The 27,566-nt window shown below is 57.2% G+C and overlaps 2 protein-coding genes across 6 annotated transcripts in view; one reads left to right on the top strand and one right to left on the bottom strand.

The window, feature by feature from the left end:
- Positions 1 to 766, bottom strand: part of ADGRG5 (adhesion G protein-coupled receptor G5) — a 29,085-nt gene extending 28,319 nt beyond the window's left edge. Inside the window, exon 1 of one of the 3 annotated variants that reach the window (XM_028093809.2) lies at positions 561 to 766. The gene's annotated coding sequence lies outside the window, so the exon portion shown is untranslated. The remainder of the gene's footprint in view (positions 1 to 560) is intronic. The other 2 variants (XM_028093775.2, XM_028093801.2) reach the window with 2 other exon arrangements.
- Positions 767 to 847: 81 nt separating this feature from the next.
- Positions 848 to 26,663, top strand: CCDC102A (coiled-coil domain containing 102A). Of its 3 annotated transcripts, none has more exons than XM_028093738.2 (9): positions 848 to 1,070; positions 13,178 to 13,902; positions 15,989 to 16,215; positions 19,053 to 19,161; positions 21,410 to 21,526; positions 21,900 to 22,109; positions 22,344 to 22,514; positions 23,515 to 23,618; positions 26,110 to 26,663. In XM_028093738.2, the coding sequence occupies exons 1-9, from the start codon at positions 986 to 988 to the stop codon at positions 26,237 to 26,239; spliced, it is 1,878 nt and encodes a 625-aa protein (XP_027949539.1). In that variant the 5' UTR covers positions 848 to 985; the 3' UTR covers positions 26,240 to 26,663. The 3 variants fall into 3 exon arrangements, with proteins under 3 accessions (XP_027949539.1, XP_027949555.1, XP_027949549.1); XM_028093754.2 differs by lacking the exon at positions 848 to 1,070 and adding an exon at positions 4,984 to 5,164; XM_028093748.2 differs by lacking the exon at positions 848 to 1,070 and adding an exon at positions 5,590 to 5,660.
- The last annotated feature ends 903 nt before the right edge of the window (positions 26,664 to 27,566 follow it).

Genomic DNA, 27,566 nt, shown 5'->3' with positions numbered 1-27,566 from the left:
AGAAACTTCGTGCAGACCCTTGTCATCCAAGGCACAGGTCACCAAGTTAACCCCATTTTACCGATGAGGAAACTGAAATCCAGAAAAGTCTAATAACCTGCCCTAGGCCACGGTGGGGAGCTAGGTTTTGAACCCAGGGTCTAACCACTCCCTGGGTTAAATTTAAATTTAATTTAAATTGCTCTTTGCCTGGGTGGCTCAGTAGGTTAAGCATCTGCCTTCAGCTTGGGTCATGACCCCAGGGTCCTGCTCAGTGGGGAGTCTGCTTCTCCCTCTCCCTCTGCCCCTCCCCTCTGCTCAGGTTCTCTCTCTCAAATCAATAAATAAAATCTTAAAAAAAAATAGATAGCTAGACAGACAGACTTCTACATTCCCAGAGATTTGGGAGTTGCCACCAGAGAGTGAAGGGAATGAGGGTGGGTCCCCAGCTGGCTGCCCCCAGGATGTCACCAGTCCTGGGCCCGCCAGGGCAGCGACACGCCCGGTGCCTGCTGGGGACCCGGCAGATGAAGACAGAGAGCTGGGGGAGCGGGGAATAGAGCCGCACGGTGGGGGCTGACCTGTGGGGTTGCTGCCGTCCAGCTGCTGGGCTGCTACCACCGTCCTGTCCACAGAGAGAAGGGGAAGTTGGATGTGTGTGCGCCCTCAGCCCTCCCCTGCTCACTTCATTCCGGGCCTGCGCACCACACCAGGCTCTCACTTCACTTCTTCTTTCCCCCATCAGCAGCCTTTTTGCTTCCTCTGAACTGGTAGCTGGGCAAGGCACCCCTCACTCTCACCCCGCATCTGGTGCAGCACTTCCTGGGGGTGGCCGCACCTTCAAGAGGTACTTGGTGTCAGTGGGGAGAGGAGGGAGGGCTGGTGCTTGTGGCTCCCGGCAAGGTTTCAAGACCCACCTCCGCTCTGCGCCTCTTCGGCCTCAGTTTCCCCACCTCCAGACAAAAGAGACGGCGCCCCGCCTGACCTAACAATCAATGAGACTGAGATGACCACGACCTCAGGCAAAGGGCCAGGTCCGACTGCCTGGCCTCAAATACCAGACCTGCCATTTACTGGCTGGGGGGCTTTGGGTAAGTGACTGAAACTCTCTGAACCTCAGTTTCCCCTCTAAAACGGAGCTAAGACAGCCCCACCCCACGGGGTAGCGCGGCGCTTCCGAGAGGTAACACTGCAAAGTCCCCAGAAGTGTGTTCCACAGCTGCGGAAAGGTCTCGCTGGGAACAGAGAGCTCAGGGATGTGGCCAGGCTGCGGCTGGAGGGCTGGTCGGCCTCTCCCGCTGCAGCTACTTCCCCTGCACAACTCTGAGAGGAAGGGGGAGTGTCTCTGCATTGGCGGGAGGCAGGGTGCTGCTCTCTCGCGCTCAGCCAAACTCCCTGGGAAAAGTCCAAGTCAGTAATGTACTTTCCTACCCCTGGGGTGAGATGGGGATGCAGCAAAGCGGAGAAAGCCGGCAGGTCCCCGCAGCGTCTCTCTCTCCCCTCTCCCCCACCCCAAGGCGCTTCCAGTGCCGACCCACGCACAACCCACAGGTGGTAGCTCCCTCAGGCCTCTGTGGGAAGGGGAAGAGAGCTGTGCCTCAGAGGGCAGCGAGATTTGGGGGGAGCACAGACCCACGCCTCCAGGCCCGCCACTGCAGCGGTAACATAATGTCCGTGCAGGGACACCTAGGCACCTGTGACCCGACCCCTCGGCCACACTCCTGCTGGATGACTTGGGCAAGCCCTTGCCTTTCTCTGAACTTTGCTTTTCTGTGGCCATGACCCAGACCATGACCTCCAAGCCCTTCCTTCTGAGGTCTCCTAGCCACGTCTGCAGTTAGAACATCAGTAGTCTTCTTCCTCATGCTGTTTGTGAACCCAGGCAGCTGCTTTCAGGGTCCAGAAGGAGGACCCGCTCACCCTGATGCCCCTCTATTTTCCACCCCGGGATCTGTGCTGTCCTCTCTATATCTTGCCCTTGGTGGAGTGCTGGTTCTACCTCACCCTGCTCTCCAGACCCTGGACATCACAGCCAAGACACTCCCCAGCTCAAAAGCCACCAGTAGCTCCCTATTCCTTCATTGACTTCATGGTCTAGCCCCATCCAGCTTCTGCATCGACCCAGTTCCAGATGAGCTTGCCATAGTCACACCCACCTCCCTGCTCTGTCCCAGCTGTGACACACACATGTGCCACCGGTCCCGGGTCCCCTGAGAAGGCTGCTGTCTCTAACTCCCCTATAAAACATTCCAGATGCTTCAGCTTTAGGAACATGCCAGTCCCTTTTTCAGCACCCCCAGGCAGGGAGGAGGGCAGCAGGCCACCTTCCACCCCCCACTCTGGGAGAGCTGCACACCATCCCCAGGGATGTCCCTCTCCATAGGGGCTATTCACCCTGTGATCTGCGAGAGGACAGTAAGGAGGACCCCTAACAGGACATGCCATAAACTGAGTCGCACGATGAAAAACTCATGTTTTTTTAAAGATTTTATTTATTTATTTGACAGACACAGGAGAGAGGGAACACAAGCAGGGGGAGTGGGAGAGGAAGAAGCAGGCTTCCCGCGGAGCAGGGAGCCCGATGTGGGGCTCGATCCCAGGACCCCGGGATCATGGCCTGAGCCGATGGCAGACGCTTAACTGACTGAGCCACCCCGGTGCCCCCAAAACTCATTTACTTTTCAGTGTTTTTCAGTCCTGGTTGCATTCAGGAGAAGCCTCCATTTAGAGCTAAATTTTCTCTAACTCCTCTCTCCCACTGCCCTGTGTCCTTATTTTTTCATTCTTCAACCTTTTATTGGACGAAGAAAACTAGGTAACTGATTTTTAATTATATTTTCATTGTGGCAAAATACACATAAAATTTACCATTTTAACCATTTTTTAAGCGTACAGTTCAGTGGCCTTAAGTACATTCACATTGCCATGCAGGCATCACCATCATCCACCTCCAGAACTTTTCCATCTTCCCAAGCAGAAACTCTGTCCCCATTAAGTAGCAACTTCCCTCCCTCCACCCCCTCCCAGCAGCCCCTGGCAGCCACCATTCTATTCTGTCTCTGTGAATTTGAAGTGGAATCATCCAATATTTGTCCTTCTGTGACTGGCTTATTTCACTTCGCATGGATCAGCCTTTCCTTCCTTTTTAAGGCTGAATAATATTCCTTTGAGTGTATAGATAGACCAATATCATTTATCCATTTGTCCCATAACAGACACTCGGGTGGCTTTTACCTTTTGGCTCTTGTGAAAGGTGTACAATCATGTCCCTATTCAACAAAGAGCAAGTTTCTAGCTGGTTCTCAGTGGCGTTTTGTTTACATAGGATTTACTTTTTCTATTTTCTTCTATTTGTGAAAATCAATGCCGATTTCCTACTTACCCTAAAATACCCATACATCCTACAACATGAAAAGGATGCACAGGAAACGTGCTAGGTGTTGATGGAAAAAGTGGCAGCAGGGGTACAAGAGAGAACTGTTGGAATGTGGAAAATACCAATCCAGTCCTCCATCGAAAACCCCAGTGGGCTGAGCTGGGGAAGGAACAACTTCAGAGGCCGCCGGGAGGCTGACTGACGCCAGTGGGCTGTCTGGGCGTGTGGGTTCAGGAACAGTGGTGACAGTGGTAACACTGAGTCAGATCTGGGCTCTCAGACCTTCTGGCTTTGTGACCCTGGGCCTGTCACTTGACTTCTGATTCTCACTGTTCTCACTATAAGCTGGTGAGGTGGCTGAAAACTGAGATAATTCCTATGAACTGCCAAGCCTCTGGTCTGTATCCATCTTGGTTCCATGACTGGTGGGATCTCCCCACCTGCTGCAAGGGACATTCCTGGGACGACTCCCTTTCTTAAGAGAGAGGGCCCAACTGCGACTTCCTAACTGGAGCTTAGGTTCACCGCTGACTAAGCCTCCTCAACCTTCTGCAGCCCTCCTGCTGCCTCCAGAAGCTCTGGGAAAGAACCAGGGGCTCTTGGCCCATTCCTGTCCTTACCAGCCAGGGGACTTTGGATAAGTCTGAGCCAAAAGCAAACCCCCCCCCCCAACCCAGGAGCATTTTCTCAGCTTTAGAATGGGGAGTCCCTGTCCTCTGAGTACTCAATATCTGTCTTTCCCAGGCCCAAGGTATACAGAAAGCAAAGACCAGGCTTGCAACATTCATAGTAGTTTCCTCTCCCACAACACATACCCCCACCCAAATCTGCCTCCATCAGATGCCATCAGAGTTTAACCATGCAAATATGAAGCAAATGAACTGACAAGCAAAACTGCACATCTTGCAAAAAGTGTGGGGTTTCATGAAGTTGATGTGACACAGTAGAAAATGAAGCAGAAGCTGACCACAGAGGAAGAGAACATCACTTAGAAATGACCCAGTCCTTCCAGAGAGAACTACTTAACTAACAAAGGATTCAGAGTGACCCTTGCCTGTGACCCTCTCCAATTTATTTGCAAAAATGACCCTCTTTCTGTCAAGAGCCGATTCTTCATTCTAACGTCTGCCTCGTTGCAATCACAATCTAAGTGTTAATCATGAGCTAAAGCTAATTTTTCTTCAGCACTTTTAGTTTCCTTTTCAAGGCAAAGTCCCAATGCGGTCTTGATCCCCTCACTATCTCTATGATGTTTCCGTTATCTTTTTAGAAAGATTCACCGCAGGGGCGCCTCCCTGTCTCAGGCGGTGGATCGTGTGACTCTTAATCCCAGGGTCCTGAGTTCAAGCCCCACAGTGGGTGTAGAGCCTACTTAAAAAAAAAAAAAGAAAGAAAGAAAAAGAAAAAGAAAAAAGGGAAGAGAAGAGAAGAAGAAAAAAAGATTCACTGCAGTGGCCTTCCAGGTACAGGATATGGTGAGGCGCCCGATCCCATCTCCCGCCCAAACCGCAGACACCTTATTCCCCGGGGCGGAGGAAGCCCCACAGCCGCGGGGCGCACGCTAGAGCGCCTTTACCGTAATTGCGGGGGGACCGCCGGCCTGGCCCTGTCGCCGGCAGGAAGCACCGAGGCACTTCGGAGAAAATATCCGCCGGGTGGGCCAAGGGCCCCACCACGCTTCTCGACACGCGTGAGGTTACTCTGGTGAACCCTTTTGTGGTACAAAGGGGAAACTGAGGCCCGGTGAAGGGCAGAGCCTCGCTGCTCCGCGGCCACTCGGCCACAGAGCTGGCACTAGGAAGAATGCAGGTAACAAAAGTGAACACTAGGTCAGCGCGCCCCACGTGCTGAGCCCAGGACAGGCGGTGCCCCCTTCTGCTGCGGGGCGCCTAGTGCGTCCTTGGCGCTCGGGAAACCTGAGGCGGGAAAGCCGAACCCCGCGGGGCCCCCAGACCCTGCCTTCCGTCCCCCCCACCCTCGGCCCCAAGCGGGGGTGGGGCCTCCGGCTGGGTCCCGCTCGCTCTCCAGCAGAGCCCTCCGCCCCGGCCCGCGCGCCTCGCCCCACAGTCAGCCTGGTGCCCCCACCCCAGCGACTCGGCTGGCCCGGGTCACACTGGGGCCGCCGCTGGCCGGGGCCCACCGCCCCCGCCCCGCGGTCTCCTCTCCCTCCCCTCCCCCCCGGGAGGGAGGAGGAGACTCGGCGGCCCTCCCTCGGCCCTCCAGGCGGCGGCCGCAGCGAGCCCCGTGCCCGCTCCGCCCAGCCGCGGCGGGTCGGACGTCCGGAGCCCGCGGGTCCCCGGCCGAGGTGAGCGGGGGCGGCAGTGCAGGGGGCGGCAAGCCACTGCGTCCCGGGAACTCCCTCCAGACGGCGAACCTTCCGCGGGAGGGAAGGGGTTAAGTTGGGGGCGTGCTGAAGGAGTGGGGCGCAGCGTCCGCAGCAACCCCCAAACTCCGAGCAGAACTTCCTAGCCCCCTCCCCGGGGTCCCCCCCCCACCTCCCGGGGTCCCGGACCTCGGGTGTGGAGGGGCTGCTGGGGTTGGGGGGGGAGGGCAGGGCCGCCTTCGGAATGCCGCGGGCCGGGACCGGACGGGAGGGGGGCGGCGGGCGGGGGCGGAATTTGGAACTCTCCCGGGGGACCCAACGTGGTCACCATGGCGAGTGCGGGATGGACGGGCGCACGAGCCAATGGGAGCACGGCGCCGCCGCCCCCCGCCCGAGGTAGCCGCCAATGGGGGCCGTGCGGCGAGGTGGGCGGGACCGCGGGGTCGGGAGCCCCCTCTGCCCTCCGCCAGCCGCTAGAGGGAGCGGGGCGTCTTTGCCGGACCGGGGCGGCTGGGGAGGGGGCGAGGAAGTGGGGGCCGACGCGACTCATGGCGTGGGAGGGCAGAAAGTGAATTTCTGGAAGGAGTTGGGGAAGTTAGAGCGATGGTTCAGTGCGAAGAGAATGGAGCGGGCCTCAGTTGCCTCACCGTTCTGATGGTGCCAGTGGATGATAGTTGGCAAGCCCGTGCTCCGCCCCGGACTCCTGCTTCTGTATCTTAAGTGTGGGTTGGTTCAGCTTGACACAGGGTCTGCCCACTTGTTGGGCAGAGCTTTTAGGAATCTTATTAGTGCGTCTCCCCATGGTACAGGCAAGGAAACAGGCCCAGACAGGGCAGAAAGTTGCAGATAATCACACAGCCTATCTATCAGTGGCAGAGCCGGGACGGGTGGGATGTCCTTTCTAGCAGAGAGAATAGTTGAAGGAGTTGCTGAGAGGCCGGCTGGTCCCCGTGAAAGGCACTCACTCACTTCATACCATCTATGCCTGGCCACTTGGCCTGATGCCTTTGGACCCCATCTTGTAAGTGTGCCCAGGGGCATCGTGCCCTTAGGTAGACGTAGCCCAGGAGGGGAGGCATCCAATCCCAGCACTCCAGCCCCACCCCCCCAGGTCACCCCCACTTTGCTGCTGGTGTTCTGTGTGGATGTGGGCAAGTAGCTGCTCCTCTGGGCCCAAGTTGGCCCATTATAAAGAATGGAGTTCCAAATGTGATCTGGGACATCTTTGTGGCTCCTCAGTCTGAGATGGGGTTACCTGAGACAGACCAGAGGTGCCTGCCCCGGGGCTCAGGTCTAGCCTGCAGGCCCTGCTTACCTCCCTCCCTGCTCTCAGTCCTCTCCTGGTGGTCCAGGGGCCAGACTCCAGGCAGCACGTCCGAGGGACAGGTGCCCGCAGTTTGTGGGCTGACCAGCCTTGGACCCTGCATTTATCCAATCAGGCTGTCCTCTGCGGTTTCCTGCTGGGCTCTGCTCCCTGCCCACAGCCAGGCCTGTGGCCATGGGCAGCTCCAGAGCGCCACCTGAAAGGTTCTGGAAGGACGGAGGGGGGTCCTGAGTTTGAGGGAAGAGTTGGGCCAACAGGCAACCCCCAAACCCCTCAGAAGGCCCCCATCCAGGCTTCAGCATTGCTCACGTCTCTCGCTGGATATCGAGAGTTATCTAAACACGCTAAGGACAAAACACAAAGTTGTCCTCCTGTGGACCACTTAGGCTACCTCGGGTAAGAGGACTGATCCCTGACCTGGCCATGAGATGACCTCTGGCTTTGACCTGAGCCACAGTTTCAGACACCTGCCTGTTTCCGAGCCTGGCCACAAAGTGACTCCTTATCCTTAGGATAGCTCAATCCTCCTCCTTCACTAGGGAACCCCTAACTGTCCATTTTCTATCCATCAGCCTAGAAAGCATTTATGCAGCATCTGCTGTATGCTGGGCCCTGTGCTAACAGCCAGAGAGACCAAGATTTCCTCGTGACTACTGCTGAAGAACAGGGAGGTGCCAATGCTTTGGGAACAGTAACATACTGTGTGTGAAGTCAGAGAAGGCCTCCCAGAAGAGGGTCTTGAAGGATGTGTAGGAGTTTGCTGATGGGGAAAGAAAGAGGGAGAGACTTTCTAAACAGTTCCATAAGCAGCAGGAGCCACTGGTCACTTTCTGTGGACAAGGTGGATGAGGGCCCTGCCTGAGGCAAGTGTGGGATCAAAACATTCTAGTTTCTGTCCTAGAATGGGCCAGCAGCTGCCTGGGGCAATGAGGATGGCTGTGGGACTGGGGTTCGGGAGATCTGAGTCCCACTGCGGGGGGACTGCCCAACTAAGGGGGTGCGAGGTCATGGTTTAGCCTTGCTGCTGGCCACCCCATCGGCCAGCTTTAAGCAAATCCTGTATTCAAGGCCTGTCCTAGAAGCCACGGATGGCACAAGTGTTCCATCTGGGTCAGGGAAGTGTGCGTTGCAAGAGGAGAGGGCAGTTGGCCAGATCTGACAGTTTGTAGGGCTATGCTCCCTGGGGAGCTGTTGGGGCTGAGGAGATCAAGGCATTTCCTGGAGGTGGTAGAACTGAACTTGAAGGACGGGTGGGGATTTCAGAGTCCGGGGCGGGGGGGGGGGGGGGGCGGCTTTCGAGTTGGGGGAACAGCCTGAGCAGAAAGCCTGAGGATTAGAGCAGGAATAGACCCGTCCGGCTGGTGGGAGGCAGGAGAGGGGAGGGTGGGGTGGGGAAGGCTCTCTGGGGCCTGTGGTGGCTGGTCCCTCCCCGAACTGCTCTTTGAGGGGGGTGGTGGCACCCTAGGGGAATCAGGAGGCCACCCCACATACAAAACACACACACCCTATGGGAAGAAGACACTGAGCCTGGTGGGGAAGGGACGGGCCAGGCAGCCAGAGCCTGTCTCTGTAACTGTGAGCTGAGCCTCTGTGTTGCAGGACTCTCAGTGAATGTGACCGTTACTAGGGCTATGTGTGTGTGTCCCCAAGGCTATGTCATGTGAGTGGGGTGGGAGCGGGGGGGGGGGGTGAGGGGAGGCGTTGCTAGGCAGGGTCTGGCTGCCCTGAGTCTACACAGGGTGCAGGGTTCCTGGTGTGCTGGGGAGCGGGCTTCTCGAGAAAACCAGCTTTGGGACCCCCACGCCTTCCCCCACGTGCGCACACACAGCCTCCGGGGGACCCTGGGCTTGCAAGAGGAAAGGCAGGAGGGCTGTCCAGAGCTCCTCTTATCTCCTTGCTCCGCTTCCTCCTCCCCCAGCCCCCAGGAGGGCCTGGGCCAGGCCGCTGCGAAGGGCAACAGGAGCTGAGTCTGGAGCCCACCCCTGCCTTTAGCGTGGGCGCCTGGAAGCCATTAGGGGCCTGGGTGGCGCCCGCCCTGCCCCTGCATGACAGGCTGGAGATTCCTGGAAGGAGCCCGCCCCCACCCCGCTGAGCTCCATGCCAGGCCTGGCGGCTCCCAGGGGCAGAGAGGACATGGCAGGGGCCCCCTCCCTGCCACCCTGTCTGTTTAGGGGTGGCCAGAGGGGCCCAGCCGACGGAGCCCCGGGGGCCTTCCCACCACTCCCCATAACCAGCGCAGCTGTGGCGGGCGCCCGACTGGCACACTGGGATTTCCTGCCTCCTCCCCTCCCCCTCGGGCTCTCACATTGTTTTTCTTTTCCAAGAGTTTCTCCTTGTGGAGCTGGGCCAGGAAAATGGGGAGAGGAGGAGTGTGAGTGCCCGTGTGTGTGTTTGTGTATGTCCGTGTTTGTCTGAGGGATGAGTATCTGCATGTCTCTGTATCCATCTGTGTGCAGGCCTGCATGTGTCTCCGGGTGCATCTGTGACTCTCTCTCTCCAGGTTAGCATCTCTGGGCATCCGTAGAGCTGTGTGTGCATATGGTTCATCTCTGAGGGTGCGTCCGAGGGTCAGGTGCCCACAGTTTGTGGGTACATGTGTCTGCCCGTGTCTTTGTATCTGTGTTTATGTGCGTGGGGCTGCTTGTGTGTCTGCAGATGGGTATGGGCGTGCAAAGATGTCTGTGAATGCAGATGGTATCTGGGCCAGCCACCTCACCACACAGGTGGGGAGATTGAGTCAGACGGCATGCAGCCTGCCAAGGAGTTAGTGGTGTACGGAACCTACTTCCGTGTGGCCGTGTCTGGGTGTATAACTTCGTCTCTGTGGGTGTTATTGGCGTTGAGACATACAAGTTTGTACGTATGAAACTCTGGGTGGTGACAAGGCATCACCAAATACTCAAGTGTCCCCAAATTGGACTATTAAAATGCAAATTCCCAGCCCCACGCCTGCTGACCATGAGTCGGGGCAGGGGAGGAGGGGGGCCCAGGAACTGCATTTTAAACAAGTGTCCACGTGAATCTGAAGGACCCCTTGATCAAACGCACTGGTCTCCCTCACCCCCTACCCCATCCCACTTCTACAGGTGGAGAAACTGAGGCCCAGAAAGGGGCAGTGGCAGACATGAGGTCCATGACAGAGCTGAGCCTAGAACTGATGCCTGGTGGAGGCAACTAACAAACAGCCAACAGACTAGAGAAAGGCAGTAGGGTCGCTGGGCCGCACTGAGACGCTAACGGTCCTGACACCCGTCTACGTGGTGGGAAAACCAGCTGTGCCCGCTGGGACAGGGAGGCAAGATAGGCAGAGCAGTGGAGGTGCCCTGGGTTGGCATTGCCCAGAGAGAAAAGGACAGGAGAGGGGCTGAGGCACCGAAGGCGTTGGCCAGGGCGAGAGTAGGGCCATGGAACGGGCACTAGGCAAGGGGAGAGCGGGCTGGGGTGGGCGGTGGGGACAGTAAACAAGTGGTGGGATCAGGGGGCTGGAGCCCCTTTTGGGACGGGAGAAGTTTTGGAGTTGGACTCCTAGAGAGCATGAGCTTGGCCTTGACACTAGACAGCGGTTGCAGCTATTGCTGACAACAAAGGGTGTGGCCACTGGTGTGATCCGGTTGGCATTTTTATTTTTTGACAGAGAGAGACACAGCGAGAGAGGGAACATAAACAGGGGGAGTAGGAGAGGGAGAAGCAGGCTTCCCGCCGAGCAGCGAGCCTGACGTGGGGCTCGATCCCAGGACCCTGGCATCATCATGACCTGAGCCGAAGGCGGACGCCCAACGGCATTTTTTTTTTAAGATTTTTACTTATTTATTTGAGAGAGAGAGAATGAGAGAGAGAGAGAGCACATGAGAGGGGGGAGGGTCAGAGGGAGAAGCAGACTCCCTGCTGAGCAGGGAGCCCGATGCGGGACTCGATCCCGGGACCCCAGGATCATGACCTGAGCCGAAGGCAGTCGCTTAACCAACTGAGCCACCCAGGCGCCCCAGCCCAACGGCATTTTTTAAAAAAACTCCCTCTGGCTGCTGCAGTTCCAAATGGATTTGAAGAAGGCACAGCTTGGACGCCTGGGTGGTTCAGTCGTTAAGCGTCTGCCTTCGGCTCGGGTCATGATCCCGGGGTCCTGGGATCGAGCCCCGCATCGGGCTGCCTGCTCAGCGGGAAGCCTGCTTCTCCCTCTCCTCTCCCCTTGCCGGGGGACAGGACAGGGAGACAGTGGCTAGGGTCACCCAGGTGGGAGGTGATGGTGGTGGCCTTGACAGGTTAGTGGCAGCATAGGAGGAAGGCGGCTAGCTCCTTGTGATGTGTAGCAGACTGGACAGGACTTGGAGTTGGCGAGGGGTGGGGGATGGGTGCGGGGAGAAAGCAGATTCTAGAACGTACTCCACAGCGTGAAGGGGTGAGGAAGTGCTCTTCTCCCAGAGGGGGCATCCAGAAGGAGAAGCTGGTTGTGGACGGAATAGTAGAAGATGAGTTTCCAGTTTGACGAGGCTGAGTCTGAGTTATCTGAGGAACACCGTGATAGAGGTGCAGGGGGCTTCTGGAGCACAGCCTGGGCTGGAGAGAGGGAGAGCCCTTCCAGCCTCTTAGGGGCAGGGAGGAGCGGGCCGCAGGCCTGGGGGCAGGACCTGGAGGGCATGCCCATCTGATGGCTTCCCTTTTCCTGGAAACTCTGACATGAGATCACCTGCTGAGAGTGAGGGGTTAGGGGTGGGAGGAGGGTGGAGAGAGGACAGAGAGGGCTGGCCGAGCGGTGTGGGGAGCAGCCGGTGTTGAGGCACTTGGCTGTGGAGCGGATGGGAGCCCCAGCAGCAGGGCACAGCAGGGGAAGGGCTGCCCATCAGGGCAGAGGGGCCTGGGGGGAGGGTCGGTGGGAGAGGCTAAGCCGAATGGGGAAGGGAGAGCATGAGGGGCATGACGTCCCAACGGGCTGCTGGAGGGGGTCAGGGCAAGACCACCATGGAGAGAGAGGGTGACAGGTTCGGGACGGAGAAGAGAAGGACATGTGTCTCACTTCTTTTTTATTTTTTATTTTTTTAAAGATTTTATTTATTTATTTGAGAGAGAGAGAATGAGAGATAGAGCGCACATGAGAGGGGGGAGGGTCAGAGGGAGAAGCAGACTCCCTGCTGAGCAGGGAGCCCGATGCAGGACTCGATCCCGGGACTCCAGGATCATGACCTGAGCCGAAGGCAGTCGCTTAACCGACTGAGCCACCCAGGCGCCCTCTCACTTCTTTTTAAAGTGCTGTGGCCCAGAATAGCAGAGCCCAGCAGTGGGACCTCTCACCGCTGCCTCACCCCCGCCATCTAGACTCTGGCTTATTTCCATCCTAACACCAGACCATGAGTCGCCTTCACCACACACCTCACCCTCACCTTACCCTGTACCTGGAATCAAATCTGGGCTTCAACCTTTTTGAGCCTCCCCTTTCCTCTGGAGTAAATGCGAGCCATTTCCCTGGAGTCTATTGAGAAGAATAAATGAGATAGTTCACCTAAGACCCTGGGCATGGCACCTGGCCTGCAGTCAGACCTCCACAAATGTCATTGCCATTGGCTTCATATGCTGGGATGGAGACAGTGGCCAAGAGCCAGCCCCAGTCCTCAGCAAACTCACAGCCTGGGGTGAGGACAGGGAGCAGGCAGCGACACAGATAAATGGTAGGTGAGATTGGTTACACTAGTAATGAAGACACAGGCGGTGGGGGAGGGGGCCACCGGGCCTGAGGTGGTCCTGGAGGACTTCTAGGAGGAGGTAAGTCAGGTAAGTTTCAAGCCTGAGAAGAGTTAGCCCAGTGCAGGAACAGGCAGGGAGGGCAGTCCTGGCAGTCAGTGTGCAAGCATGCTGCACTTGGGGTAGAGATGGGGAGTAGTACAAGTCATTCACTGGGTGACATGGAACTTGAAGGTCAGGGACAGCATATCAAGGTTTCAGATCAGCTGCCTTGGCTGCACGGTGAAAGGACCTTGCAGGAGGGTGTCTGGAGGCCAGTGAGGAAGCAGTTACAGGCCCACGTTCACCACTACAGCCTCACTGGGGCTTTTCCGGGCCAGACGTTTCTCTCCTCCCGCTTTTGCCCATGCTGTTCCCGCTTTGTTTTGCCCTTCCCATGGCTGAGCTTATGGGTATGGACAGATGGGGACCACGGCCTACTAACGGTTGTGTTCTCCCACAGGTCCCAGGAAGAGCGGTGGGGAGCGGTGGCCAGCATGCACAGGGGTATCGCGTCCTCCGGACATCCCCCGTGCCGCCCCTGAGTCCCGCCCCGAGTTGGAACCCAGGGCCCGCCCGCGCGGCCGCACCATGAGCCACGGGCCCAGCCCCCGGCTGGCCGAGTCCCCGCAGCTGTCCAAGGGCAGCCTCCTGACCATCCTGGGCAGCCCGTCGCCGGAGCGCATGGGGCCCGCCGACTCGCTGCCGCCCACGCCGCCCAGCGGCACGCCCTCCCCGGGGCCGCCGCCCGCACTGCCGCTGCCGCCGGCGCCCGCGCTGCTGGCCGACGGGGACTGGGAGAGCCGCGAGGAGCTGCGGCTGCGGGAGCTGGAGGAGGCGCGCGCGCGGGCGGCGCAGATGGAGAAGACCATGCGCTGGTGGTCGGACTGCACGGCCAACTGGCGCGAGAAGTGGAGCAAGGTGCGCGCCGAGCGCAACCGCGCGCGCGAGGAGGTGCGCCAGCTGCGCCAGCGCCTCGACGCGCTCACCAAGGAGCTGGCCGGCGCGCGGCGCGAACGCCAGGAGGCGCAGGGCGAGTGCGAGGCGCGGGGCCGCGAGCTGGCGCGGCTGCGGGGCGCCCGGGGGGCCGCCGACCGCACGCCCGACGGGCCGGAGCCGGAGCCCGAGCCCGACAGGGAGCAGGAGCCGGTGCGCGACGTCGGGTCCGAAGTGCCCCAGGGCAGCCAGGTGCGCGGCGCGGCTGGGGCTGTGGGGGTGGCGAGGAGGCGGGCTCCTGGGCAGGGCCCTTGGCGCTGGAGTCCAGAAGGGGGTGCGGCGGGACTGAGAAAGGGGGATAGGAAGGGCTTGGTCCCCTGGGAGGTTTCGCTCTCCTGCGTGGGCCTCTGCTCCGCGGGGCCTGAGGACGGCATTCTCCCGGAGAGGCCTGGCATCTGGTGGTCCTTCCACTCCCGCACCTGAGCCGTCAACAGAACCTTAAAATCGTCCCTTTGGGGCAGAAGCGGGATCGAAGCTCGTGCCTGGTAGGCATCTGTTAGCAGCAGAGCTGAATCTATTCATTCGTTCAACTTGAATGGGGGCGGGGGTGTGTAGGGGGTAAACATTTATAACCCGCATCAGTCCAAGCTGAGAGGTGGGAGGTTGTCAGGGCACTAGGAGCACAGAGAAGGTCCCTGAACCAGGCTTTGCAGATGGGGGCTTCACAGAAGCTTTCCTGGAAGAGATCCCATTTCAGCGGAGACTAGGAGGTTATGGAGGAATTCTCTGTGAAATGTGCAGGCAGGCATTCTAGGCATGCAAAAGCCCAGAGGCCGGGAATGACAGCTCCCATCATTCTGTGGGCACCTGCAGATAGCACTAAGCTCTGCATATGCAGGATCTAGTTAATTCTCACAATCCCAAGAGGGGTTTGCTTTGTGGATGAGCACACTGAAGCACAGGGAGATTAAGTACCAATGTCTCCCAGCTGGCGACTGGAGTGCTGGGTAGTTGAACCCAGGTGAACTCCAGAGTCCATGGTAATCATCAGTATGGCTGGAGCGTGAATGGTGGGGGTGGAGGGCAGCATCCCCCGACCCAGCAGGCTTTCTAGGAGCAGAGTCCAGGCTCAGGTTCCTCCCAGCTCCATCCCCAGATGGTCCAGCTCCTGCAGCTAAGATTCTTGGTTGCCCTCTCCCCTCCCTTGCCCAGCTCCTGCCACCCCTCTAGGCTAGGGTGGGCTGAAGCCCCCACATCCCCCAGCTTGCCTAGTGTTTGGAGGTGGCGTTCCTTCATTGCTGTTTGAGACAGACAATGACAGCCCCTGTCAGCCAGCCTCGTGGTGCTATTCTTGCCCTGTCCTTGCTGTGGTTGTCAGTCACACGCCAGGAGGTAGCAGGTACCGTGGCAGGAGCCTTGGGGTTGCAGTCTGAGTTTTTTTCTCCAGCCCAGCCACTTCTGTGTTCTGTGACCCAGAACCAGTCCCTTCCCTCCCTGTTTCCCCATTTGTGAAATAAGGCTTTGGAGCGGGTGGCGTTTGAGGTCCCCACCCAGACAGTCTGAGATACATTAGGAGTAGAATCTCTGTCCACAGGTAGTTCTCAGGGCCACTGTCCCCATCCAGAGAGGGAAACTGAGGGCCAGACAGGGAAGGAACTGGCCTGGACTCCTCTAGAAAGGTCACGGGGGAAGCCAGGCTGGGACAGACGCCATGGATGTCTCAGGTCTGTGGTCAGAGGCAGGCCTTGGGTGCAGCAGGGGCAGTCCGGAGGGGCAAAGGGGAATAGGAAGCTCAGGGGATAGGCACTGAGTTAATAGTCTCTCACTACTTTCAGTCTGGGAGCTGGTTCTGCTCACAGGGGCTGCCTTCCTGTGCATCTTTTATGTCACTTACCTCCTGGTGCCTTAGTGTTTGCACCTGAAGAATGGGATCTTAGAGCCGGAATTCCTTTTGGGGGAATCTAGTTCTTATCCATTGTGGGAGTCCCTGCTTCTACATCCATTCACATCAGTGTCCCACCATATGCTTGCATACTTTCGATGACAGGGAGGCTCACCACCTGCCCTGGGAAATCTTCTAGGATACAGGGAACTGTAGTGGCTGACTCTGTGCAGTTCTAGGAGGTGAAGGGGAGAGGCCCAGAAGAGGGGGTGTCTCTCCCTCTCCAGGGATGGAGAGGCAGGCTCCAGAAAAGGATATTGGGGCCCAGAGGGCTGTGTGACTTGCCCAAGGTTACCCACCAAGCCGATCCCAGACCCAGGGTCTGGGAAAGGCCATGAGGTCAGCCAAGAGAGAGCTCAACAGCCACTGGTCCATCCTCCACCTTGGTCCCTACAGGAGCTGGAGCTAGTGGAGAGCCTGCTGAAGAGCAGACCAGAGGAGCCTGAGGGCTGCTGGGAGGCACGCAGCCTGGGGCCTGGGGGCCCACGGGGCAGCTCAGGCCGCCAGGAGCGCAGCCGGCTGCCCTGGGAGGACACGGCCACCATCGAGGAGGATGCATCCAAGTTGACCGCCCTGCGGCTGCGGCTAGATGAGTCCCAAAAGGTGCTGCTCAAGGAGCGAGAGTAAGTCCCGGCAGGAAAGCAGGGCCCCGGGGGCGGGTCAGGCCACGCCAGGGCACCCTCAGAATCACACAAAGTCAGTGTCGTGGAACATGAGACTCACTGAAGGTGCGTGGCGCTATTTAGGCTTGAGTCTTGGAACTTTAGAGCAGTGTGTTTTTTTTTTTTAAGATTTTTTTTATTTATTTATTTGAGAGAGAGAGAATGAGAGATAGCACGAGAGGGAAGAGGGTCAGAGGGAGAAGCAGACTCCCTGCCGAGCAGGGAGCCCGATGCGGGACTCAATCCCAGGACTCCAGGATCATGACCTGAGCCGAAGGCAGTCGCTTAACCAACTGAGCCACCCAGGCGCCCTAGAGCAGTGTGTTCTAACTGGGGCACCCCATGCAAGTTTTGTTTTATTAATTCAAATAACATGTTTCATGCATTTGCTCTGGGTCAGACCTGTGCTCGGCAGTGAAGATATAGCCGTAAATGAGCCCAAACCCTCCCCACCCCCTCGTGGAGCTTATGTGCTAGTGGGGAGACTGTGTCATGGGCAAAGGTACAAGCAGGGAAGGAGAGTCAGGGAGGTTGAGGGGTTGCAGATGGGAATCGGGTTTGGCCCAGTTGAATTTGAGATGACAGGGAGGCAGCTGCATATGTGAATGAGTCTGGAGTTCACAAGGCAGATGTGGGCTGGAGGTAAAAATGCAAGAGTCAGCAAGGAATAAGTGATTTCAAAAGCTGTGAGCTGGGTGAGGGAGGTCAGAGGATGGAGCCCTGGGGCCCTCCGACTTTAGAGGTCAGAGGAAGAGCCCAGCGGCAGAGGAGACAGGAGAAGGGGGTCCGGGAAGGGTCAGGGAACCCAGGAGCACCTGTTTCACAGAAGAGGGAGTGAACACCTGGTCAAGGAAGAAGAGGACTAAGCGCTAACCAGAGGATTTAGAGCGCGGAGGTTGCTGGTGACCTTGATCAGGGCACAGGCCTGATTCTAATGAACATTTTGTAACACTCCCTTTCTGTCCAGAAATTAAACACATAGATAGTATGAAGGCAGAGCTCAGGGGGATGCTTCTATAAGTCAAGGAGAACCAGAGATGGCCCGCAAACTCCCAGAAGCAAGGGGCAGATTCCTTCTCAGGGGCCTCAGACAGGGCCAACCCTGATGACACCTTGGTCTTGGACTTCTGCCTCCAGAACTGTGAGACCATAAATTTCTGTTTAAGGAAGATGGACAAATAGCAACCTGTTCCACTAACTGAAATATAAGGCAGAAATGTAAATATAGTACAACATACGTATTATGACATGGACATGCTCAGGCCCAGCTCCACTAGAGGAAATAACGAAGTACGGTCGATCCTTGAACAATAGGGGGGTCAGGGGCACTGACATGCCCCCCCCCATGCAGTTGAAAATCTGACTCCCCAGGTTTGATCCCCCAAAACTTAATTCATTGACCAGAGCCTTACCGATAATCTAAACAGTCGATTAACGTATATTTTGCACATTCTGTGTATTATGTGTTGTATTCTTACGATAAAGGAAGCTAGAGGAAAGAAAACATTAAGAAAAAGGGAGGAAAATACAATACCGTACCGTATTTATCAAAACGACTTGCGCGTAAGTGGATCCATGCCGTTGAAACCCAGGGTGTTCAAGGGGCAGAGGTAATCAGAATCGGGTGCCGTTACAAAGAAGGGAAGCGATAACCCTCCCAGCCAATACTTTCGTAGCACGTACTCTGAGTCAGTCTTTGTGTGGATGGGCTCAGTTAAGTCACCTCCCAGGACAGCTACAAAAACAGCAGGTGCAGGTGTGTGGGGTACGCAGCTCAGATACACAAGCGCCGTCGAGGTGGCGACAGGATTTCCTGAGAGGAACAGCCTTTGGTAAAGTTCTGAGCCAAGCATAGCGCCCCGTTCTTTCCATTTATACAGCGATCTGTTCCTGGGGAGACGCTGTGAGTACAAAAGATACTTTCTGTTTATGTGTCAATCAGAGTGAGGGGCTAGGCTCACTCAGATGGTTTGCACACCTGGGGCTGTCTGACAGGGCATGCACGCATTACAGGGGATGCGGGATCATTCCTGGAGGGCGGGATGGCCCTGGGCCTTCAGTGCAGGACATAGGCACCCCTTGTTCCTGCCCACCGAGTGACCGGGTCATGCAGGGTTACCAGAAATGCCCCCTAGAGGGCGGTATTGTCTCCTGAGAAGCCCATGTTAGAGGCGGGAGATGTCAGGCTCCCCGAGAGGGAGGCTGGTCGGCAGGGGGTCATGAGGCACAGCATGCTGAAGAGTGAGGATAAGTACAACTCTTTGTTGAGCACCTACTGTGTGCCGGGGCCAGGCCCCGCGCTCATTACTCACAGCAGCGCACTCATGCACGGAGCAGCATGCAGAGTGGGGATCGTGGGAGACCCCCACCCCCACCCAGTGAGGACGACGAGAGGTGACCCCTCCATCCGAGACCCAGTGGACAGTGTTTTCTAGCTTTTCTGACCCCAGAACCATGTGTTCAAACCAAGCCTTACAGGCAAAACAACCGTACATAAAACAGAAACAGGGGTCATATTGTGCAGTTGAGCCTGAGACACTTGACCAGGCATGGCCAGTGCCCTGGAGTCCTGGTCACCTCCCCACATTGTGAGCTGGGCACCTGCAGTGGTGCAGAGGGTGGGGAGTAGAGCTCTTTGCAAAAGGAATGCAAACCCAGGGTGGGGGTGCCAGGGCCTTGAGTGCCGAGGCAAGGACTTCGGACACCGGCTCCCCAGGTGCAGGCCGCACAGGAGGACTCTCAGCAGAGGGCCTTGGTGGGCTCACCCCCATGTCTACCTCTCCTCCTCCTCTCTTCAGGGATAAACTGGCACTGAGCAGGAACATTGAGAAGCTGGAGGGGGAGCTGAGCCAGTGGAAGATCAAGTATGAGGAGCTGAACAAGACCAAGCAGGAGATGCTCAAGCAGGTGAGTCTTGGAGACGGCAGTCTTCCTAGAGGAAGCAGCATTACACTGTTGAATTTCAGCAGTGGGAGTGGGAGAAAGGAGGGAGGGAGTTCAGTCATTCCTCATCAAATGCTGGCCACGCTCCATCCGCTGTTCTGAGTGCTGGGGCAGGCAGTGGCCCTGTCTTTGGAAGCTCACCTTGGTGGGGGGGGGCTATGAGGTGGGGCACAGGGGGTACCAACAGTAAGCAGGCAGATAAATTCATAAGCTCTGAAGGAGTCAGACAGAAGAAGAGAAATGGTGGTGGGTCAAGAATGGCATCTCTAAAAAAATAAATAAAATAATAAAGCAGTTAAGTAGATAAATAAAATAAAATAATAAAGCAGTTAAGTAGATAAATAAAATTAAAATTCGAAAAAAAATGGCCTCTCCCGGAAGGTGCCATTTGAGGCAAGACCTAAAGAAGCTGTCTTTGAGAGGATATGGGGCCAGGGTTCTTGGCGGAAGGCATAGCACATGCAAAGGTCCTGAGGCCAGAGTAAGCCTAGAGTGTGCAGAAAGCAGAGGGCAGTGTGGCTGGAGGGAAGTAAAAGTAAGTGAGAGATGAGGTTCCAAGGGAGCCAGACCTCACCGGGCTTCATAGACCACACTGAAGGGGAAGAGTTGGGATATAGCATTCATGGGGCCTAGAGTGTTCTCCATCTCACTGACGCTTCAGGGCAGTCAACGAAGCTGGACCCTGGGGTCCCCATTTTATAAAGGACAAAACTGAGGCTCCAGCAGGCCGAGAGGGAATTCCACTGCTGCTGTTTGGGGACTCAGGGCAGGCGGAGGTCCTGCTGGGTGGCCGCGACTGCCTCGTGTGGCGGCCCCTGTGGCCACCAGGGGGCGTGGCCACCCAGAAAAAGTCTGCTGGACCTGCTGCATTTCCAGAAGGTGCAAAGATACCCTGGGACGCCAGAGCTTGAAACTGCCCTGGAAGCAATGAAGACTGTCTTATGGTAGAATCTCTCAGGGAATATCCTAAAGCCCCCCTCCCCGGAAGCAGCATCTTTGGGGGATGGGTCCGGGAATCTGCCTTTTTTTTTTTTTTTTAAGATTTTATTTATTTGAGAGAGAGAGAACGAGAGATAGAGAGCATGAGAGGGAAGAGGGTCAGAGGGAGAAGCAGACTCCCTGCTGAGCAGGGAGCCTGATGTGGGACTCGATCCCGGGACTCCAGGATCATGACCTGAGCCGAAGGCAGTCGCTTAACCAACTGAGCCACCCAGGCGCCCCGGGAATCTGCCTTTTTAATCTTCCCAAATTATGAAATGGAATCCTTTGCAGAAAAGTGAATAAAACATGAATGTTCAGTTTAGCAGGTAGTCATAAAGATTCTCTTTTGTAACTGGCTTCTTTCCCTCAGTGTTACGGATTTGAGCTCACCCATGTCATCGCACAGAGTGACAGTTTGTTGGTTTTCCTGCTGTATGACAAGGCATCTGCACTATGCCACCGTCACTCCAGGCGATCCCTATGTGGCCAGGCCTGCAGCCACATGCAGACCCTGTTCAGATCCGCTGAGTGCATTCAGTCAGTTCACAGGGCTACCCAGTGCCAAGGCCATATAGGGATACAAAGGTGGACAAACAAGCTCTGTCCTCCCGAGCTCACATTCTAATGGGGAGTGGGACGGAAAGTAAAGGAGGCACCTCTTGTAGTCAGGGAGGAAGAGAGAGGCCTTCCTCAGGAGGAGGCGTGTAGGCCAAGGCCTGAGAATACAAAAAGTCAATCCTGTAAAACAACTTGGAAAGAGTGGTGGTAGAACCGTATGTGCAAAGGCCCAGCGGTGGACAGGAACTTGGTGTGTTTGAGGACTCGAGCCTGGAGCATAGTGAACTAAGGGGAGAGAGGAGAGATGGGCAAGGTCCAACCATATTGTGAAACCATAGAAAGGGGTCGGGTCTTATCCCAAGGAACCCAGGGATGGGGGTATGATTGACTTATCTTTTTAAAGAGCTCATTCTGGGCTACTGTCGTGGAAGTGGAGTGCCAGGGGCCACAAGTGGACACTGGGAGGCTAGATGGTCATGAGGTAGGAGGTGTGAGATGTCGGAAGCGGCACCAGCAGTCAGATCCAGGCTCTGTTCTGGATACCCAGTGGCGCATCTGGACTCCACGTCAGGCTCCTTGCTGAGCACTCCTGCCCCAGCACCCATCCCCCGGAGCCGGTTCCAGGATATACCCAGCTGGTTCTCAAGGAACCAGGCTGCACTGTGTCCCGCAGCTCAGCATCCTGAAGGAGGCCCACCAGGACGAGCTGGGTCGCATGTCCGAAGACCTGGAGGATGAACTCGGTGCGCGGTCCAGCATGGACAGGAAGATGGCGGAGCTGAGGGGTGAGGTGAGGCCACCGGTGGGACCTGGGAGGGCTTGGGGCTGGGGGAGGAGGTGGGGAGGAGGGAGGCAGGGGCCTGGCCTCCATCAGCCGACCACTCCAAAGAGGGCAAGAAGGAGGTCTGTGCACTGAGGCAGGACCAGCCACACCCGGAAGGTGCTCTGGTCTGCAGGGGGCAGCAGGCCTCTCTCCCACACACAGACCAGAAGCGCCCTCACATCCTGCACACCATGAAATCAGCCCAGGTTAATTATAGCTGCTGCAGCTGGATCTGCTTCCTGGAGCCAAAAATGGCTCTGAGGGGTTGGGGGAGCATCCAGCTCAGGTCCTCCTGTCCGCCCTCCCCCTGGAGCCCTGACCCCGTCCTGCCCTGTTGCAGATGGAGCGGCTGCAGGCGGAGAACGCGGCCGAGTGGGGTCGCCGTGAGCGGCTGGAGACCGAGAAGCTGGGCCTGGAACGGGAGAACAAGAAGCTGCGGGCGCAGGTCGGGGATCTGGAGGAGGCACTGGCCCGCCGGCGGAGGCAGACAGCCAGCGCCCTGGACTGTGACCTGCGGGCCAGCCAGGCTGCACTTTTCGAGAAGAACAAGGTAGGGTAGCGGGTGGTATGGCCAGGGCCGGGGCGGAGCACCCGCCGTGTGTCCAGCTCCAGCCCACAGGGGGGCGAGGGACCCCTGAAGTGACAACAAAGGACGGAGGTGGCGACGGCCCCGGAAGCCGCTCCTACGGGCATCCCCTGTGGGCCACGTTCCACTTCGGCCACTAAGCAGGGAGCCGACAGGCGCCCCGTGACCCTGAGCGCCACCCCCCCCGCGCCCCCGTAGGAGCTGGCCGACCTGAAGCATGTGCACGGCAAGCTGAAGAAGCAGTTTCAGGAGAAGGTGGCCGAGTTGGCACACGCCAACCGGCGGGTGGAGCAGCACGAAGCAGAGGTGAAGAAGCTGCGGCTGCGGGTGGAGGAGCTCAAGAAAGAGCTGGCCCAGGCCGAGGATGAGGTGAGCACCCACTGGGGCCCGCAGGACAGCCTCAGGCCTCAGCGGGTGGCAGCAGGGCTGCAGGGCCCTCCCGTGTCACTGTGTGCGGGCGTCTGGTGGACGGTAGATAGGTGTGCGGGAAGGAGAACGGATGGCAGGATGGATGAGTAGCTGAATAGGTTAACAGATGGATGAGAGAATAGAGGGACAGGTGGATGGGGAAGGGGGGGGAGAGGGACGGAGGATGGATGAAATGTAACAAGAGATGTCTGATAGGTGACTGGATAGATGGCTGGAGGAGTAGGTGACTGGATGGGTGGATGGATGGGTGGGTGGGTGGATAGACTGGTAGCTGGGTGGGTGGATGGACAGGTGGATGGGTGGGTGGTTGGATGGGTGGATGGATGGATAGATGGGTGGGTCGATGGTTGGGTGGATGGGTGAATGGGTAGATGACTGGATGGGTGGGTGGGTGGATGAATGACAGATGACTATACAGATGCACAGGAAAATAGAGGACTGTGTGGACAGTGGAAAGATGGCTAGAAAACTAAATTGGATCAGCGGGTAGAAGGATGAATGGACAGAGAGAAGGACAGAAGGATGGACAGATGGGATGATAGGTGTGTCTGGGAGAGTGGAAGCAGATAGATGGGGTGAATGGGTAGCTGAGTAGAATAAGCAGTGGTAAGTAGGTAGGTAGATATCTCCATGGGCAGACATCATTCCACAGATGAATGGTCAGATGAACAGAACCATAGGGAGAGACGGGTAGGCAGGTTGATGGCTGGATCAGTGGCTTGGGGTGTTGGAAGATGTGGATTTGGAAGGCAGGGGCAGCAGGAATGGTGAGGGGCAAAGGCATGCTTCTTTGGAAGAGGTGGGCCTTGGTCTGGGCCTCAAAGAACAGACAAGGACTGCTCTTGGGAAAGGCAGAGGAATGGCGGGAGGGGCTGGTCCTGGGTAGACGGCCAGGCTGACCCAAGGTGACCTTCACGCTCTTGCCCTGTTCCCCCGCCAGCTGGATGAGGCCCACAACCAGGCACGGAAGCTGCAGCGGTCGCTGGACGAGCAGACGGAACAGAGCGAGAACCTACAAGTGCAGCTGGAGCATCTGCAGTCCAGGTGGGTGTGCTGCCCTGGTCGGGAGGACTCCCTGGCCGGACACAGAAGCAGGGCAGGGAGAGACTTCCTCCCAGTCAAGGTTGGAGCCCCAGCCCAGGCTAGTGGGGAAGGCATCGAAGGAAGAGATCTGGGCCCCCTGGGGCCAGAATTCTGTCCCGTCCAGGCAGGAAGGGTCAGGGCCAGGAAACCAGGGAAGGGGAGTGCAGGAAGTGAGACCAGCTGGGAGCCCTGGAGTCATCTGTGTGGGACTGGCTGGCCGGCGGGAGGGTGGTGAGAGGGAAGGAAGGGGGGCCAGAGAGCGCAGGTCCAAGGTGGGGCAGTAGGCAGGGCCAAAGGGTCTGGGGAGTCATGGACAGGAAGAATAAGCAGCCCCCAGGGTCCCTGGGCCAGCTGGGAGCTGAGCGATGGGAAGGCAGGGATGCACGGGGGAGCCCCAGCCCTGATGGTAGGCCCAGTCCGTCAGCTGCAGCCTTCGGAGGACTGCAGGGTCTCCGGGGGACCCACCCAGCACACTCTCCCTCCCTCCCCTGACCACCCCATCCCAATACTCTGCGGTACCCCCTCTCCCTGCACCCTCCCTAGGCCCATAAGGTGACAGAGAGCCAAGTCCAAGGCCCTCCTTACTCCACACGCACCCCACCAGCCAGGGGCGTCAGGACCACTGCGCTGACTTCCTGTGTCAGGCCCGTGCCAGGCCCTCACTCGTGTCCTCTGATGTCAGAGAATAGAGCGATGCAGGCTCTGCAGCCAGACTCCCCCGGTGGGTGGGAATCTGCACTGACGAGCTGCGGAAGTGGTCCGTGTGGTCTGGGGCCACTCGCTTGACCTCTCTGTGTCCATTTCCTCATCTGTAAAATGGAGATGTTACAGGTCTTGCCTCTTGCTTATTGTGAGAATTCAGTGAGTTTGTAAAAGCAGCGGGGCACGTCGTAAGTGCTGTTGCTACTTACCCCCTGGGGAGCAGCTGGGGGCTGTGGGGGGGGGACTTACATTTGGGTCCCCCCAAGAATCCCTCTCCCATGAGAGAAGGGAAGTGGAAGCTATTTTTCTCTGGGAAGCTGGCAGACAAGGAAAGTAAGGCCTAACAGAGTAAGGGTCTCCACAGCCACACATCTGGTGGGTGGTCCGGCTGGATCGCCCCCCTGGCCACCAGCGCCCCGATTTCCGGAGCATATACTGTGCACTGCCGTGTGCTGAGTTTCTGTGCTGGGAATATGGGCCGGGGAGCCAGGCCTAACAGCTGTGTGACATGGCCAACCTGGCCTCAGTTTCCCCATCTGCCTGGGATGATGCCCATAAAATGCTGCCTGGGGGCCCGGGTGTGAGTCCAGGTCACACTCTGTGTCTGACCAGCGCTGCCCACTCTACACACACACACACACACACACACACACACACACACACACACACACACACACTCTGTGTCTGACCAGCGCTGCCTACTCTACACACACACACACACACACACACACACACACACACACACACACACACCCGGGTGTGAGTCCAGGTCACACTCTGTGTCTGACCAGCGCTGCCCACTCTACACACACACACACACACACACACACACACACACACACACTCTGTGTCTGACCAGCGCTGCCTACTCTACACACACACACACACACACACACACACACACACACACACACACACACACACACACACACACACACACACACACCCCCGAGGGGACAGCCCTCAGAGGCCGCCGAGCCTCGGGCTCTACCGCAAAGTTGGCCATGTCCTTCAGCCACATTCATTCCAAAATGGGCAGTCAGGCTGTACCTCCCGAGTCCTTCCAACAGCGGGGAGGCCAGGGCTGCCCAGGATTGCCGCCTCGTTTTATTTTCCAACTTTTTCTGCTTTAATGTTCCGGGGACAGCTCACTAAATCACGGCCCAGTAATGGAGGCCCCCGCCTGGCCCCCTCCCTGCTGTGTAAATAATTCATGCCTTCCAGTAAGATGGAGCCAAGGCGGCCACTCTGCTGGGGGATGGGCATTTCCTCCAGCAGCCCTCATAAATTTGGGCTTTAGGAATTTCAGTGTGGGAAAGAACTAGGGCGGAGCCCTTTCTCACTTCCATGGTGGGGGATAGGGGACCTCAGGCCCCCCACCCCCAAACTCTCTCTCTGTGGTCTTTGGAGCTTGGCGTGGGTTCGAATCCTAGCAGGGTGACCTTAAGTGGCTGCTTCACCTCTCCGGCCCCAGCCCACAGCAGAGCCCAGCCTCACTCCCTGCTGTCTGGGGGGATGGACAAATTACTTGACTGCTCTGTGCCTCAGTTTCCTTGTCTGTCAAACGAGGGTGACAGTAACACCTCCTACATCTCAGCAGCCTCTGGGAGGATGCTGTGACATGAGGTACTAGAGGGGAAAGGCCCCAGCTGGTGCCTGGCAGCAGGGACGTGCTAGGGAATGGCTGAGCTGCTTGCAGCACCGGTGATCGACTGACTGCCCCTGACCCTCCTGTCACCCGGCCCCACAGGCTCCGCAGGCAGCAGCAGAACGCCCCCCTCTTTGGGAAGATCCGAAGCGCCCGCTTCGGCGCCGAGGAGGCCGGGGACGGAGCCAGCGACCTGGATGAAGACGAGGACCTGCAGATCCAGGTGGCCTAGAGCTTCCAGGGCCGGACAGGACTGGCCTGTGGCCGCAGGCCCCTGGGTGCCCGGGCTGACCGGCCGCTCAGACCGATGAAGCTGCCCGTGCTCCCTGCCTCTCCCAGGGTGGGCGCCGGTGGCCCCACCCCAGCAACACCCTGCGGAGGGGAAGCCATGGCCTATGTATACATTATATGTGTATATTTTATATATGTGCGTGGGATCCTTGGACCCAGTTGGTCTTATAAACATGGGACCACTCCAAGGCCCAGTCTCAGCACCCCCATCCACCCAGGACCTTCGTGCAGGGGCGAGGGGGATGTCAAAGGGGGCTGTGGGGGCCTCGACCCAGGCTGCCTCTCTGAACCTTGGGGGTCAGGTGGAGCTGTTTACAGTACAATGTGATAAACCCAGTCTTTTGTAATAAATGGAGTTTGGGTTCTCGGGGCAGAGTCCTTGAGAGTGTGGCAGATATGGGCCGGTGGTGTAGGAGACAGCATCAGCCTGCGTCTGGCACCCAACCTGAGCTCCGGAATGTCAAGTGACTTGCTAAATGAACGAATGTGAGAAAGAATGAATGGATGAACACCTGAGCTGCTCAGTGGTCTGGAACCCGGCTCCTGTGAGGGGAAGGAAAAGGTGTGGTGTGTGTCTAATCTGGAGGAGAGGAGGCTGCAGTTCTGCACCGGATGAATTCAAATCTCTGCCACTGCCCCTTACTGGCTGTGCAACCATGAGGAAGTGACTTGACCTCTCTGAGCCTCAGTTTCTCCATCTATAAATTGAGGCGTCTCCTACAGCTATCATGAGAATAAGCTGAGTTCGTCCGGAACTCAGTAAAGGTTAGTTATTATTGAAATGCTTGAAGGTATGCCTTGGAGAGGAGGTATTTGCCAGATGGGCTCTGTCACAAGGGATGAAGTTCAGGCAACCAGAGGTAGGCATAAACACAATAAATAATAAATCCTTTTATCTTTCCCTCAGCACTGCTCTAGGTAATGAAATTGCAGGTAATTTTAATTTTATTTTTGATGCTTAATTTCTAAACCCTCTATAACCAGCAGATTTATATTAAATTCGGTGGAAACTGTTATTCAGAACACAATAGCATACATTTTCGCATCTGCAGGTCGAGGTGGCATTGAGACATCTGCCCTTAATGAGATGCTCTAGATGAATTCTTGGCAGCAGGCCTGCTTTCTGCAGAAAGAGGCTCTGTCAGCATGGTTTTAGCCGGCAGAAGAGGTGAGCTCCCTGTGCTCAAGAGGTGTGCAAGGAGCCGCTGAGGCTCTGTGCCTGTGGAGGGGAGCTCACTCAATGGCTTTCTCTCTTGTGGCTGTCTGAG

This window comes from Eumetopias jubatus, unplaced genomic scaffold (genome assembly GCF_037043125.1).
Source record: "Eumetopias jubatus isolate StellerSeaLion01/CBP00866 unplaced genomic scaffold, mEumJub1_p1.0 scaffold_10, whole genome shotgun sequence".
Lineage (NCBI taxonomy): Eukaryota > Metazoa > Chordata > Mammalia > Carnivora > Otariidae > Eumetopias > Eumetopias jubatus.
Note: the sequence above shows the minus strand (reverse complement) of the source record. Positions and strands in the feature narration are given on the sequence as shown.

What these genes read in the sequence shown, in the direction of transcription:
- CCDC102A (XM_028093738.2), top strand. Translation starts at nt 986, where the DNA reads ATGACCACGACCTCAGGCAAAGGGCCAGGTCCGACTGCCTGGCCTCAA. An exon ending in TACTGGCTGGGGGGCTTTGG is followed by an intron (nt 1,071 to 13,177) that starts GTAAGTGACTGA and finishes GTTCTCCCACAG; the next exon opens with GTCCCAGGAAGAGCGGTGGG. An exon ending in AAGTGCCCCAGGGCAGCCAG is followed by an intron (nt 13,903 to 15,988) that starts GTGCGCGGCGCG and finishes TGGTCCCTACAG; the next exon opens with GAGCTGGAGCTAGTGGAGAG.